A 15,020-nucleotide genomic window follows, 5' to 3' on the forward strand; every position below is an offset into this window, starting at 1 on the left:
ATTTGTAAATGAATTTCTACCATGTGATATTTTAATGTGATGTTGTTGGACTTGTCATACATTACAAGGAAATGGGACCTCATAAATTTCCATCCGTAACGGCGTTACCATCCAAACCGAACTAATTGGTGGGTTTTAACTTTTAAGACCCTGGTGTGCCTGGTTGTTCTTTCCCGTTTGGCCCCACATGAAGGAAACCTTGGTTTTTCACTCTCCAATCGTTAGTCCTTGGATCAGTTGGGTATTAGAATCGGATTTGTGGACCAGCAGAATCTCAAAGTGTGGAATAATTCGATGTATATAAGGTGCAGTGGAGTTCCCTATTCCTGTTCGCAGATGGTCGATGCGATCCGCCATCCGATGGTTGTCGTTCCACGGAACGGCTGTTCTCTTGTTGCCGGCGAGCCTCTCTCTTCACCCCAGTCGTCGGCCCTTGCAGTCAGTTGAGAATATGATATGAATGCGTTTCTGGATTAATTTATGTAATGCCTGTGGACCACTCTTCGAGTGTTAACTCGATGTGCTGTAAAATTTACTCTGTGTATGTTGAAACTCACTAATTTTCAACTCAAATATGACAATCTTTAAGTTTATTTGTCACAGTCTTATACGGTCACGCGTATGTCATCTTCTTCGCCTGTCTGTTCAAGCATCCTGTCCAATCATGAGTTTCGAGTCCAGTATAAAAGTTTCCAGCTCCGACGGCTAGACCACCTACCAATTCTGAGCTGAATTCCTCTTAAAAGGAATACCTGTGAGCGACCACCAGATGTCAAACGAAATTCCGGTTCCTGCTTTCCTCTCTCTTGCTTTTCTATGTATTATCTATGTATATTGTGGTGTTACAGTTGAAGGGCGAATTCTGGAGCTCAAGTCGAAATTGGAATCCGATGATTCTCTTGTTTATTTATGGCCTCTCCCTTCACAGTTCAGCCATGGCAACGCTACCATCTCCGTTGATCCCGGTCTCTCGCTTGAGATCGGAGGCAATGGCGGAGGCTCTTATATTATCCAAGAGGCGTTCAAGAGGTATAGGGAAATTATATTCAAGCACAGCTCCGGAGCAAAATCTATATATGATCTGAGCAAGATTAAAATCATTGTAGCATCGGACAATGAAACGGTGAATATTGATTCCCCATAGTTTATCCCGACTTCCTCTAGATCCTGCTATCAGTTCTAATTCTCGTTCACTGTTTGACTAATTTGTTCTTGTTTGGATTTGTTCGTGTTTCTGTGCAGCTTCATCTGGGTGTGGACGAGAGCTATTCTCTGTATGTAGCCAAACAAGATGGTCATTCAATCTTTGGTGATGCCACAATTGAGGTAACTCAGAAGCTTTAACCTTTGTGTTTTGAGTAGGTTTTAGAAGTACAATAATTAATGCAGACGCACCTTCTGAGTAAATATAGCATGTGGATATTCTGGCATGCTGCTCTTCTTTCCTATAAAAAATTAATGCATTAAGCTTACCCATTCTTACTTCTTTGTTGCAGGCAAATACTGTTTATGGGGCATTGCGTGGGTTAGAGGTATGTACAAGGTTTCATTTTCTTTGGTAACTATTTGCTTTTCTGATGAATAATGGTGATGCGCCTTACAACTCTGTCTAATCCCCCAATTGTTTCTACAGAAACTTCTGAAATTACAATATATGATTGCATGTTTTCATTACTCACATGCTGTTGAACTTGAAGACTATATACTCTGTTTGTCCATCAGAACTATGTCTTATTAGAGGGGCCTTTGGGCTAAATGGTATCCTGATAGGGTGCTACTTTTTTATAGACAGCACCATTTCATTGACCACCTTATCTTACATGCTTTGGATGCATCTTTTTCTGTTTTGGTGCTGCCCGAAGTGTTCTGTGTGTTCCCCATATCCTTGATTTCCGCTTTTTTGCAAATTAAGTTTGGCAAAATGTACTGGCATGCACAGAGGTGGTTTGGGTGCCCTTGTGGATATATTTTCTTTTTAACGACCATGGACTTTTATTTTGTATTTATTTATTATTTTGATAAATAAGTTTTTAGTGAGAGAGAGACTCCTAGAACCCCCAAAAGAAAAAGGGATTGAGACTCCAATCAAGGAGGGCACTCACTCCTAACCATTGACCCAAATGGTAAGAATAGTCAATTATAACTTTAAAACACAAAGGGTCTGTGTCCTTCTGGATCAACTCCTGGAGTTCAGCAGGTAGCTCCTCAAGGAGGGCATCCCTCTTAACCATTGTCCCAAATGGGTAAGAATACCCAATAACAACCTGTAAAGCACCCAAGGGTCTTATCCTTCCAGATCAACTCTAGGAGCTCAGGAGGTAGCTCCTCTGGGGTCCATACCAGCTCTTCATTATCCTCTTTGACTGCGGCTATGTTATCTGTGGGTTGATTTTGTTCTCTCCACACAAGCGTGAACTTCCCTTTCACGTAGCCAGGTAGTTTTGGTTGATTTCCCATTTGCTGCTCTGCACTTGCCAAGGACCTTGGATCTTCCCACAACCCCACTAGTGAAGTGAATGGCTAGCTGGGAGTCAGGTAGAATAGAAACCTTCAAAAATTGCCCCTTAACGCACCATAAGTCCTTTAGAATTGCTTTAAGTTTCATTGCTAGAAACTGATGATTCATCTTCTTTCCCTGCATGAACTAGTGATGGTTTGCCTATTGCATCCCTTTCCACCCACTATAAGCTGCTGTAGCATCAACTAATGCTCCCTTACAGTGAATGCCACTGTGAGGGAGAGGTTTGTTCCAAGAACATCTCTTGCAAAGATGTATCTCAAAACTGCAGCACTAAATGAATATTTGGAGTTTGTAAAGCAAATAGTTTATTTATAAGAATTGTGATTAGTATAGATCTAGAACCTCCTTCTTGAAAGTCCTGGTTCTTCAACAAATTATATTATTCAAAAGCCTTTTGTCTCTGTATGTTGAGGAAGTGTTACTTCTCCACTTCATTGGTTCTTCATGGAAATGATACTGTTCCAAACCTACTGAGTTTGCATGTCTAATTGTATAGGTTGATGGTCAAATAGATGTGCTGCAATTGTAATTTTGTAAATGAAATACAAATCTGAACATGGCTTATCTGTGACCTCTCAGCCATCTGTTGGATAATTGCTCTGATTCACTTTCTAATTCTCTCTTTGCAGACATTGAGCCAGCTGTGTAGTTTCAACTATGTAACTAAAAGTGTAGAAGTTCATATGGCACCTTGGCTAATCCAAGATGAACCAAGATTTGTATTTCGTGGGCTTCTTCTTGGTATGTTACAATTTTAATGTGTATTAGGATAAGGAGTTATAATTCTCTTCCTTTTCCATGTTCTCCTAAAAATGCTCCGGTTATGTCATTATTTGTATTAATTTGCAGATACCTCAAGGCATTATCTACCTATTGGTATAATAAAGCAAGTGATTGAGTCAATGTCTTATGCTAAACTTGTAAGAACTTGGCTACTTTCTAAATTTTTCAGACCATTGCTTTAACTTTCCAATGTTCATATCTCTGTCCTTGTATCTCCCCAATTTTAATTTATCATTTTTTAGCATTTACTCTTGCTATTTGGGATTGGACTTTGTAGAATGTTCTTCATTGGCACATCATAGACGAGCAGTCATTTCCACTGGAAATACCTTCTTACCCAAATTTGTGGAAAGGTGCATACTCAAAGTGGGAGCGATACACTGTTGAGGATGCTCTTGAAATTGTCGAGTAAGATCTTGCCATCTTTTTTTTTTTTTTTTTGGATGAATAAATAATCTATTAAAGAGACAAAAAGAGTCACGGGCTAGAGTTAGCTAGAAGGGGAGATTTGGGAGTGGAGCCCCTAGGAGACAACAATAAGTCTGTTCCTTGGGGAATCAACAACCGGGGGGAGGGGAGAGGATGAAATCTTAGTTGAAACATCAAAATAAATAGCACTCCAAATGGTATTGATAGAGCGGGATTTGGAGTTCCAGCGCCTGAGATTACGCTCCCACCACAGATGGTGGACTGTGGCACTAAAGACGAGCTTACCAATACGATCACAAATAGAGGTACCTGCGAATTTGCTCATAATCCAAGACCAGTCACGGGTAAACCCAAATGAACGATGGGAATGGGGCCAAATGTAACTAAGGGCTTTCCTCCACAGGGCACTAGATAAAGGGCAAGTAAAGAACAAATGCTCAGTGTCCTCAATACCATTCCAACAAAGGATACAATTTGGGTTCACAAGGATGTGGCGGGAAATAAGGAAAGACTGGGTTGGTAGGGCTAGGTTTAGGGCTCTCCAAAGAGTGAGGGAATGGCGGGGAATATGACCTTTAAACCATACCAAGGGGGCCATGGAGGGGCTGGGGAGGGGGAGCAAAGGAGGTTCCAAGCCGAAACCGTGGTAAAAGATTTGGTAGTGGGCGACCAAATAACAGTATCATGAAGGAGGGGGTAAATAGGGGGGAGGGAATTCCAAACTTGCGTGAGACTATGATGCGGGGAAGGAACCCAAGAACCATTGGAGATAAACTCTGAAAGCAAAGTGGATTTGGGGATTCGGGTTTCATAGACTGTGCGGGGGGGGGGGGAGAGAGAGAGGAGAATACCCATCGGATGCCACGGATCTTGCCAGAAAGAGGTGGAGGAGCTAGAGGAAATGTGGGTGGTGATGGCGGAAAGAGCCCAGGGACGGAGAAGGAGGAGCTTCCTCCAAGTCCAAGAGGGATTAAGGGGGATAGAGACAGTCCAGAAAGAATTGGATTTGAGAAGGTGGATTTGAGAAGGTATGAGTGGACCCAATTGACCCAAATAGAATCATCCTTGGTGATGATTTTCCAAATGAGTTTAAGCAAAGCAGCGGCATTAACATCTTGAATCCTGCGAATTCCTAGGCCCCCTTCAAATTTGGGCCGACAAACCTTGGACCAGCTTATGGGACGAAGGAATCGAGAAGAATCCTAGCCCTTCCAGAGAAAAGCACTGAAGAGAGATTCCATAGCAGATGATATGGCTTTAGGGATCGGGAAAATGCCACACCAGTACAGGTAAGAAGATTGGAGCACAGATCAGATGAGCTCAACCCTACCAGCAAAAGAGAGAAGCCGGCTTTTCCAAAGTTGGATGTTCCATCTTCACATATGACTGGAGGTTTATATTTATATATTTTGGCAGTTTCTTCCAATTAACTTGTGATACATTCGGTTAAATTGGACAAGTTCTTTTCATTGAAGGCTAGGACAAAAAACTAAATAAATAAATAAATAAAATTATAAGAGGATAAATGAGAAGAATATAAGGTAAAAGAATGAGTTGACCACAATCATAGTGTCCAAAGAGAATTTCACACCATTTGCCCATAATTTCATACCATAAGACAAGCATGGCCTAGGCCTTTAATCTAGTATGATCTCAAATATAGATGATTGAAAGGCAAGGATCCATGTAGCTGAGCAAATTTAGTTCGGACAAGGCTGAGTTGTTGGAAATGTTAATGGACAGAGAATAGGAGAAGAAGAAGATGTAACTGAGAAGGAAGAAGATAATAAGAGAGGAATTGTTTTGTGGAGCAGATTTTAAGTTACGCAGGATACTATATAGTAACTACTGCTCATAAGTGTGTAAAATGGGGATCGTGCATATACTGACTTCCCAAGCTGATGGTGAAGGCAATGTTTGGACAAAATATGAATGAATATATAAGCTTTCCAACTAACCAAAGGCAATCCTTGTAGCCAAAGAAAATTCCCTGCTTAGACTACAAGATGACTTGCCTTTCTACTTTCTAATCTATCTATACATAAAGTTAAACCAAACAAGTAAACAAAATATACCATGATGGGGAAACACCTCTTACTGTGTCAGCCGTCCAAACAAGATGAACCCAATGGTACATGAATTATTGGCATCTTTGAATCAGAAGCGGAATAAGCAACAGTAGCAGCAGTTGCAGCACTAGTTGAAGGGGGGGAAATTTTGGAAATACTACTGGAAATAAAAATTTATGAAAGTAAATATTTACATACTTTATGCACTTCTGTTTTTGGTGAATATATGAAGGAAACTATGGTGAAACTACTTACTAGAACACTGCTTCTGAGTCCATGTGATGCATATTTATGCCTTTAACACTCTTTCTGATCCCATGTGATGCATATGTACAAGACTCATGCTTGTTGCCTTTACTTGAAGCTCTCCTTAATTTAGCATGTCTTTGCTATTGCTTTGTAAGCCTTCTAAAAAATATGGAATGCTCATTTCTATCTCTATCTAGAAAAGGTGAGGTTTAAGCTTGGTTTGGTCACCCTTTCTAAATTCAACAGACTTTTTTTTGGCCAAAATTCAACAGACTTTTTTTTTTTGGCCAAAATTCAACAGACTTAGAGATCTGAGCAATTGTTCTTATATCCCTGCTTGTGGTTCTTTAACTCCTCTTTAGCCCCTCTTTACTTGAAGGAATAATATAGTTCCGTTACTTTTACAACAATTCCCCAGTTAGTAGGGATAAGGTGTAATGAGTTGAGTTGATTTGTGTTGAGTTTTCCCCTGTCTAAGGTTGCTAAAATCTTTCTTTTGTGTTCTACAACTGCTATTACTTGTTGGCCTTGACTGAAGCTCTATATTTCTTTTATACTGTTAGCTGTATTGTTGGAATCCCCCTGATATTTATTAATACTCTTCCATTTGCCTCCTTAATGTCTTCCTAATTGGTTATCATGCTAATAGAATGCTTTCTGCTGCATGTATCTCTGCTGTATGCCATTCCACACAGGTTTGCGAAAATGCGAGGTACAGTCTTTACCCCTGCCACACAACTGCTGCCTTAGTATTACCATTGTTATCTTTTTGGTTCTTCAATGGATCTTGCTGTTCTATTGATTTCCTTCATCTTCATCTTTTTTTGTTTGGATTCAGGGATCAATGTTATGGCAGAGATAGATGTCCCCGGTCATGGAGAATCATGGTAAACATGAAATTCTATCTGATTCTCATTACCACGTACAATGTTACTTGATGGTTACTTCCCAAGATTTTGTTATCCCCTCATGAAAAATTCATCAATGAAACATGTAAAAACTTTTTCTTGGCCTTAATTTTGAGGTTTTTTTTAAAAAAAAAATAAAAAAAAAATCTGTCTCTAAGTAATGATAATAAAAATACTTCAGTATATTTTTCAAAGTAACAGAATGGTTGTATTACTCTTCTAATGCTAGGTGGGCTGTAGAAACACAAATCTGGCATAAAATGTAGGTACAAAGTGATAGGCAATAATGTGCCCAAAGCAGAGATGCTTCCTGTTATGGTCATGAAGCATGACCTCAACTGAAAACCTTGTCATTTGAATTTGCTGAGTATCAGTGTGTAGGAAAATTATTATCTAGTACTAAATCCATCAGCTGCAATCCTATGAAGTATGACTATGCCTCACCTTAGACATAATTGACTTGTGAACAGTGCCATTCTTTATAAATCATCCTACTGCCATTAGGACTTTGGGGAAGACTTTGTTTTTGTACATGATCTTCATTTTCTAATATGTTTCATAAAACTCCATGTTGCTTCCCAGAGGTAGTTGCAGGTTTGCAAAGGAACAGCGTTGTTGAACTTGAGACTTGATTAAAATTGGATCAGTGGGTATTAGGGTTTAAATGATTTCTTGGGCAACAAGGGGGACTGAGTCTAGGAGATCATATATGGGGCTGTGGTGGTGGATGGGTTTTTGTATTGCTCAGGATTTTTTATTCTAGGTTTATACTTGGTAGCAGCTTTATCACTTTTAAGAGAAGACTGTACACCATATGGATGTCTCCAATTTTGTGATAAGTTGCTCCCTTTTTCCTTAAAACTTTGGTTTTCTTACATTTGATTAAGCTAAGAGGTAGCTATTGCACAATTCAATTCTTGGATTCAGCATTAAAGTTCTGAGCTGATGCTTTTATGCAGGGGTGCGGGATATCCTGATATTTGGCCATCTGCTACCTGCCATGAGCCACTGGATGTGTCAAATAATTTTACTTTTGATGTGGTTTCCGGAATTTTGGCAGGTAAAAATACCTTTCTGGTCTTGGTTATTGGTTTGCAATTTATTTATTTATTTTGTCTTCTTATTTTTCAGTGAGAACTGATTGGTTCAGTACTCTTGACATTCTTGAGCTGCTGTTGAAAATATGATGTGTTTTTATCTTATCTTTGAAATATTCAGTCTAGGCATGTAACACTTACCATAACTTTGAGCTAAAACAAAGGTAGCCAAGCTAGAGATTTCAGAATTTTATGGTAATGTCTATAAGATCTTGACTAAAATTTGTAACTTTTACAGATATGAGGAAAATTTTTCCGTTTGAGCTCTTCCACTTGGGTGGTGATGAGGTTAATACAGGTAAATCTGTTCACTTTCTTTATGGATCAAAATGCTTTCATCACATAAAAAGGACAGTGGCCGTCATGATAGGCTTAGCAGGAGTGGTGGCTTGATTTGAGCTTAGTTGGAGAGGGCTGTTGAAGCCAGTTGAAGTGTTGATGTAGAATGAAACCTTCTAGGTTGGCCAGATGTCAAAATTTTGTGGCATCTCAATTGTATGTGTCATCATGTATCAGGCATTTCCCTTTGTACTTCAGCCGCCAACCATCTTCCTAAAACTTTGGAGAAGTGGTAAGAAGAGACTTGTATGGACTGTGGTTAACCAGTGTGGCTTAAAATAGTTTTTTTAACTGGAAACAGGATTTGTGGAGCCAATCCCATTGAGTTGGGATTTTGCTTGTGTTGAATATGCTGCTATTGGACAAAATCATTTTTAACTAGAACTTTACTCTTGAATAGGCAAGGGTATGCCTACTTTTGACCGATAGGTGTAAACTCTGGGTAATGTGACATTTTTATGACAGATCCAACCCTTATCTATAGGTTTTTTTTTTTCTGTGTAACTTACGTATGCAAACAAGTGGTACTTCTAGCATCTTTACTATATTTTTCTCTTGCTTGTAAATTCTTTCAATATGGCTTCTCAAGTTGCGACTAGCAGTGATCTATTTCTGCTTCCCTTTTATGTGTATTAATTTGATAGTGGTTGACAATTGACAGATTGTTGGACCTCTACACCACATGTGAAGCAGTGGTATGTTTCTCTCTTTCACTTCCCTAATTGTCCAACTTATATGTTTGGCACACGAAATTTGTCAATAATTACATATTAAGCAGTTGAGTAATAGCTCATATTCTGCTATAATTGTGAAAAATGCATAGGGTAGAACCGGGACACATTGGAACTAGTCAAGGATGAACTAGCCAGGACCAATTAGAAGTTAGAACCATCCTGCTGGTCCAACTAGAAGGTCCCTTGCTCCAAAATTTTGACCAGTCAACATGGACTGCTGCAATAGGACAATAAATGAGGAAAGGAAGCCAAAATACTGTTCATGTCACTGTTCACATGAACAGTATCACAACCTATTATTTGGCATATTCATAGAGGATTTGTGGGGTCCAAGATCAGATAACATGAAGACTTTTATTCTTGGGAGATTTAGAAGTTTAGTTTAGTTTCTATTTTAATTATCTATGCATGTCACAGAATTATAAAGCCTAGTAGTTTCTATTTTAATTAGCTTATATTTTCCATAAGATTCTATTATCATTAGTTATCAAAACCACCTTTGGCAAAAATTGTTGGGTTAAGGTTGTGTAGGAAAATTGTCCCTCAGACTCTACTTTTGTGGAAGCCTTTGGCATCGGGTTTGACCTTTTATTCTATTGTCACTAGTGAAGTTTCCCCCCCAAAAAAACTTATCAAGTTAGTGCTTACTATTTTCAGTTTACTGAGTTTTTATTCATTGTAAAGCTTTAGCCAAGCTATAAATAGGTGCTTTAAGAGCAATATAGGATCATACTTTAGAGAAATCAAGTTTGTAGGACATGTTGAGATTACTTATGGAGGAATCCATGTTCAACAGCTTGCATAGCTGTGCTAAGATTGCCCATCCCCTACCCACCCCCCCTACCCCTTCTTCTTTTCTATCTTCTTATCCTTTTATGTTCTTCTATCTCATGTGAAAAGAAAAAGTTCTTAGTAAACTTTGTCTTCATCGTTGTATTGATCCTGGTCAGAATTGATCTCCTGCTGGTTTATCCAGTTCGAGGTCGACTCTTGCATTAATTCAAGATAAGTATGTTTCACTTTTTAGCTTCTTGTCTTGAACGCTGTCTTGCTTGACTTTCAATTGTCCGGTTGCTATTCTGAAACTTCACATTTGGGTATCATAGAGTGAGGCTTTGTCTGGTTCAAGGTTTTCACATGTTAAACAATTGGTAATTGCTATTCAGTTGCCAACACAGTTTGACTTTTAATCATCTTGGCTTAATAGCTTGTTCCATCAAAATGCAGGCTTCAATTGCACAACATGACTGCCAAAGATGCTTATCAATACTTTGTCCTGAGAGCTCAAGGGATAGCAATTGAAAAGAATTGGACCCCTGTCAACTGGTAAAAGTTTACTTCATTTGCATCTTTTCGTTAAATTTTTGTGCAGGACGTTGAAGGTTATTTAAATCATTTTTAGCTTTAGCTTTTTGCTTATAACATTGTGATTACTCTCTCTCTCTCTCTTAAGAGGATACACTGGTTTCTTTTTCTCCATCAGGGAAGAAACATTTAATGCATTCCAGGCAAACCTTCATTCCCAAACAGTGGTGCATAACTGGTGAGTTTCTCTGGTATTATTTCATCCTTGTATCACAAGATTTATCCATCACAATAACATTAAGCTCCACTTTGCTTTCCTCTTAATATCATCTCCCCCCCCCCCCCCACAGGTTAGGCCCCGGAGTCTGTCCACGGGCTGTTGCAAAAGGTTTCAGATGCATTTACAGTAACCAAGGTGTATGGTATCTTGATCATCTGGATATCCCTTGGGAGGGTTTTTATAACAGTGAACCTCTTGAAGGAATAGATGACCCGTTAGCTCAAAAACTTGTGCTCGGCGGAGAAGTGTGCATGTGGGGCGAGACAGCTGACTCCTCAGATGTTCAGCAGACAATTTGGCCTCGTGCTGCAGCAGCTGCTGGTATATGTTTAATAGAAATTAATTGTTTTGCTTATTTAGTTTAGGATAGTTGCTGAATTTGTTCTCATTCTCATGAATGAAAAATTCCTATTACCAGGTTGCTGATATTTCAGTTGTATCTTCAGAAACATTAAATGTGAGGCTGTCATAGTCATTTTCTGCCTTTCGTTTTGGTCTGTTCCTGTAAAATTTTACACTTTTCCTAGCCTCACTATTAGCTAGTCCTTTAAGTAGTGTTTGGGTTTGTTTCGTCAAACTAAAGGGAAGATCTGTTTAACCAATCTTCTATTTGAAAATCAAGGGATGATTGAAAAGGAAAGGCTTAACCCTTATCATTTTCTTGTCATTGTAATAACTTATAGGCTATTTGGATGAATGTCTGCAACTATAATCAACTTGCTCAATGGACAAATAGTAGGGTCTTAATTACCAAGTGGCATGTGCATACATTCAGAAGGGGGAGAGGGAGAGAGGATCTTACAGTCACTCATTCCCTTTGTGCTATGATTTTATTTTCTTATCATTTTGCATTATCTTATTCTATTTGGCATATTTGGTGATTCTTTTTCGTTGTCCAATGATCCTGACTCTAGTTTCCTCAGTGCATCCTTGAGCATGATATTTATTCATTCCCATTAATGCATCTTTTTTAGAGCGCATGTGGAGCAAATGGGAGGTCACCTCTGCTGGAGATATAAATGGAACAGTTCTACCAAGGTTTCTATACTTCAGATGCTTGCTGAATAGACGTGGAATTCCAGCAGCACCAGTCAAAAATCACTTGGCACGGAGACCTCCAGTTGGTCCTGGTTCATGCTATGAGCAGTGATCTGAACGCATAAAAGGTAATTTAATGCAACAGGAACTGCAACTTTACTTCTGTTTTATGGTGACTCCACTTGACTCATGAACCAGTTTTGAACTACTTCAGGTCGGCTACCAAGAATGCTATAGTCTATTATTGCCATGTACATTTAAAAAATAAGTTTCTGAGACACTGAAAGAAGATAATAAAAATCTGAGCATTGTTTCTATATCTCCGACAGTTTGATGATTTAGAAACTTGCTTGTGTGCATTTACTGAAGCAAGATAAATTATAGATGGGAGATGTAATTACTTGCTTCTGGTTGGGGATAAATAAAACAAGAAATAACTTAGCCTTCTCCAAAGTAAATGGGTTTGCAACATGAATCCTTGCCCTCCAATCAGTTCTTTATGAGGCCATACTTGATATACAGCATAAGCTATGCCTGTTTTTCCTTGCCATGTCTCCTAAGGTCATTTTTATTCTGTGCTTGGCTCTTTTGGTTCCTTCAATTGGAATCAAATCACTCCTCATGGGGGAGCATTTAAAGGCCTCACTTGAACATGGTCATATGAACTCAAATGACCTAGTATTTTAGTTATTCCCAAACCAGCTATAATATGATAATTCCTTACTTTATCTTTCCAAGTTGTGCCAAATCTCGGTTACACTACACACCGTATCTGGTCGCATAATTGTCCTATAAACTTATCCTTCCTGTCTAAAGGTATATGTAGATCACACAACACTCAGGAAGCACCTCACCACTTCATCTATCTGGAATATCCCTCTCATCTTTTCACCATTTCATTATCTTTCCTAGTGTAAGGAAAGTTAGACACCATATACATCATCTTCATTCCACTGATCTTAATATGTTTTGATTTGCATGTCGTTATTCATAACTCTTACTTGGTGTTAATCCCTGCTTTTGTCTCGTCCACCCAAAAAAATATCACTCCAAATCCCTGCTTTTGTCTGATCCACCAAGAAAATATCGCACCAATCCACCTCATCTCGGATGTCCTTAGGTAACAGGGTAATTCATCCATGATGATTGCGAACAACTAAGGGCTTTAAGCTGGTCTCTGATGTAACCTAACTGTACTTGGAAATACATGGCTTTGGCTCCCCTAATTTTCCAATACTCATTACTACATCATCATACATATATTTAATTATTTTTGGTGTATTTACTTGGAACACTTCTTTACTCTAGTACTTAACAGATTAGTTGTCTAAGGGTGGAGTGATCTTCATCAATAAATCAGAGGTATATGTGGGACTGAAGTTGCTGTCATGGAATATCTGGCAATTTGTATGGTAGAGGAGAAAGAGAAAGTGGGTAAAGAGTGTGCTGGAGAAGTTGTGCTCTTCAAATATTTGTAGACTTCTAAATGAAGCTTCCTCATATCCCTATCTCCAGTCTGCTTTCGTGTCCTTATTGAGTGTACTTCTTGCTGCTCAGCCTGCTTGTATTTGTTAATGACACTGGAATTGCCTATGGACTCAATCAATAGCGTGTTCTCTCATCTCGGTCTTGAAAGTTCAACCTTCCAGTTCAGCGAGGATTGGTATTTCCAAGTCAGATAGGGCATTCTACACGTGGGGATGACACTTAAGATGCTGGAAATGTAGTGACTATTTGTTATTTGATTGGCATAACCTTGTTAATTAGCAGTGTAAGGAAGGATTCACAAAAAAGATGTGAAGGTGACTTTGTTAGGCTGCCCATTTCTCTAGGACTATACCATCTATGCCAAATGGTAAGGAATTCAAAAGTATAAATTTGAAGGGTTCAACATGCTGCCTGTACATATTGAGATTTTGCATGTCTAGTCAATGCCTCCATGGTGCACCAGAGAATGCGTTATGGCCCATAGACAAGGGTCCCATCTGGTTAGGGAGGAGTGCCAGGGAGATTTTTATGGTTTTTATTTTAGGGGATTTATATGGTCACGAAGGAGGGGCAATGTTTTTTTCCTTGCTATGTAATTATGTTCTTTATCTTCCTGTATTTTGTTTGATTCACTAGAATCAGGTTGCTTCCATCAAGGTAAACCAGACTGTTATTCTTAAAAATATAAACCTTAGGGCTGGTGACCTCGTTCTCTAGTCTCCACAACTTTTCTGCAATGGTCTTTGTTTTCCTTCTCCGTGCGAGATGTTATACACCTTTGACATGCTTGCCCATGAATATTCCAACTATCCTCCGTACTGGCAGTTGTGTTTTCCCTACTCCTGAGGTTGGGTGGCCTGCCGTTTATTTTCAGAACAAAATTTTAATTGTGGGCCTTTCTTGGTTCAGGAGATGAGGTGGACGCAACTTCTGGGGACTTCCTTCAAGAACTCAAAAGCGAGTATGCAGATGGGAATTAGATCAGTACAAGACTGGACAGAGAATGAGAAGATGTTGAAATTAGGTCTAATTCCAACGGCCAAGAGTGTGGTGTGGCCAAGGTGACGTTTGAAAACATTGCTTGAAATTCATTTATGTTGTAACAATTGTCTAGACTCCATACTACTCTGGATATGCGCAACAGTTAAGCTTATGAAATTTATAAAACAACGAAGAACAACGACATATTGAATAACTTATCCACAATACGATGGCATTCAATTGTGAAGTGGCCTATCTAGATGTCTCTGGCTATTCTACACCACTCTTCTCAAGTAAAAGTGGAGATCAAAATTTTAAGTTTTTTTTCCACCCCCGTTTTAATAGTAGAAAAGGAAAATATATTAAGAGTTTTCAATTCAACCCAAATACATAGTTCGGTTGAGTTTCCTCTACTTTAGTCAGTAGCTACATCAGTTCCTAGTTTTTTATTACTACTATGGTTCCTTGCATGCATAGCTGCCAAATTAGTAAAATAGTCTAAAAGTGGGGGGATTTAAATTTAGAGAAGCAGACAGATTTCAATTCTGGGGCTATGGATGGCAAAAGCGGCAGACAGATGTTGTAGAGGTCATGTTGTTCCTTCGGGTTTGGGGAGCATCTTGAGCACTCCCCCTTCAACGTCATCTTTCTGACATATGCATGTGTCTAGAGATCCTCTAGGCAGAATGTGGTGACCATTAACCATTAGCAAATCTCGGACTTGCATCAGCAAAAATTAACTTATATATGATGAAAATACCGAACTTTACACTCTTTACCTGTCCAAATGCATGCCATG

At 39.0% G+C, this 15,020-nt stretch overlaps 1 protein-coding gene across 4 annotated transcripts; it reads left to right on the plus strand.

Annotated features, from left to right (window-relative positions):
- The first annotated feature begins 314 nt into the window (after window positions 1–314).
- Window positions 315–14,550, plus strand: HEXO1 (beta-hexosaminidase 1). Of its 4 annotated transcripts, XM_089159855.1 has the most exons (17): window positions 316–482; window positions 604–1,123; window positions 1,243–1,326; window positions 1,497–1,532; window positions 3,151–3,262; window positions 3,371–3,441; window positions 3,582–3,712; window positions 6,747–6,763; window positions 6,890–6,938; window positions 7,919–8,019; window positions 8,295–8,354; window positions 9,057–9,090; window positions 10,357–10,455; window positions 10,613–10,672; window positions 10,785–11,035; window positions 11,689–11,880; window positions 14,150–14,550. In XM_089159855.1, exons 2-16 carry the CDS (start codon window positions 770–772, stop codon window positions 11,862–11,864), a joined length of 1,635 nt encoding a protein of 544 aa, XP_089015981.1. In that variant the 5' UTR covers window positions 316–482; window positions 604–769; the 3' UTR covers window positions 11,865–11,880; window positions 14,150–14,550. The 4 variants fall into 4 exon arrangements, with proteins under 4 accessions (XP_089015998.1, XP_089015989.1, XP_089015981.1 ...); XM_089159872.1 differs by lacking the exon at window positions 14,150–14,550 and adding an exon at window positions 13,061–13,643 and having other exon boundaries at window positions 315–1,123; XM_089159863.1 differs by lacking the exon at window positions 14,150–14,550 and adding an exon at window positions 13,071–13,643 and having other exon boundaries at window positions 315–1,123.
- Window positions 14,551–15,020: the final 470 nt, after the last annotated feature.

Source organism: Hakea prostrata, chromosome 1 (assembly GCF_041222555.1).
Source record: "Hakea prostrata isolate BN-2017 chromosome 1, UWA_Hpros_2, whole genome shotgun sequence".
NCBI lineage: Eukaryota > Viridiplantae > Streptophyta > Magnoliopsida > Proteales > Proteaceae > Hakea > Hakea prostrata.

Bases quoted from the DNA above. Each gene is read 5' to 3' on its own strand.
- HEXO1 (XM_089159872.1), top strand. From the start codon at position 770: ATGTCAAACGAAATTCCGGTTCCTGCTTTCCTCTCTCTTGCTTTTCTA. The intron at 3,263-3,370 runs GTATGTTACAAT...ATTAATTTGCAG, and splicing joins ATTTCGTGGGCTTCTTCTTG to ATACCTCAAGGCATTATCTA. The intron at 3,442-3,581 runs GTAAGAACTTGG...TGGACTTTGTAG, and splicing joins CAATGTCTTATGCTAAACTT to AATGTTCTTCATTGGCACAT.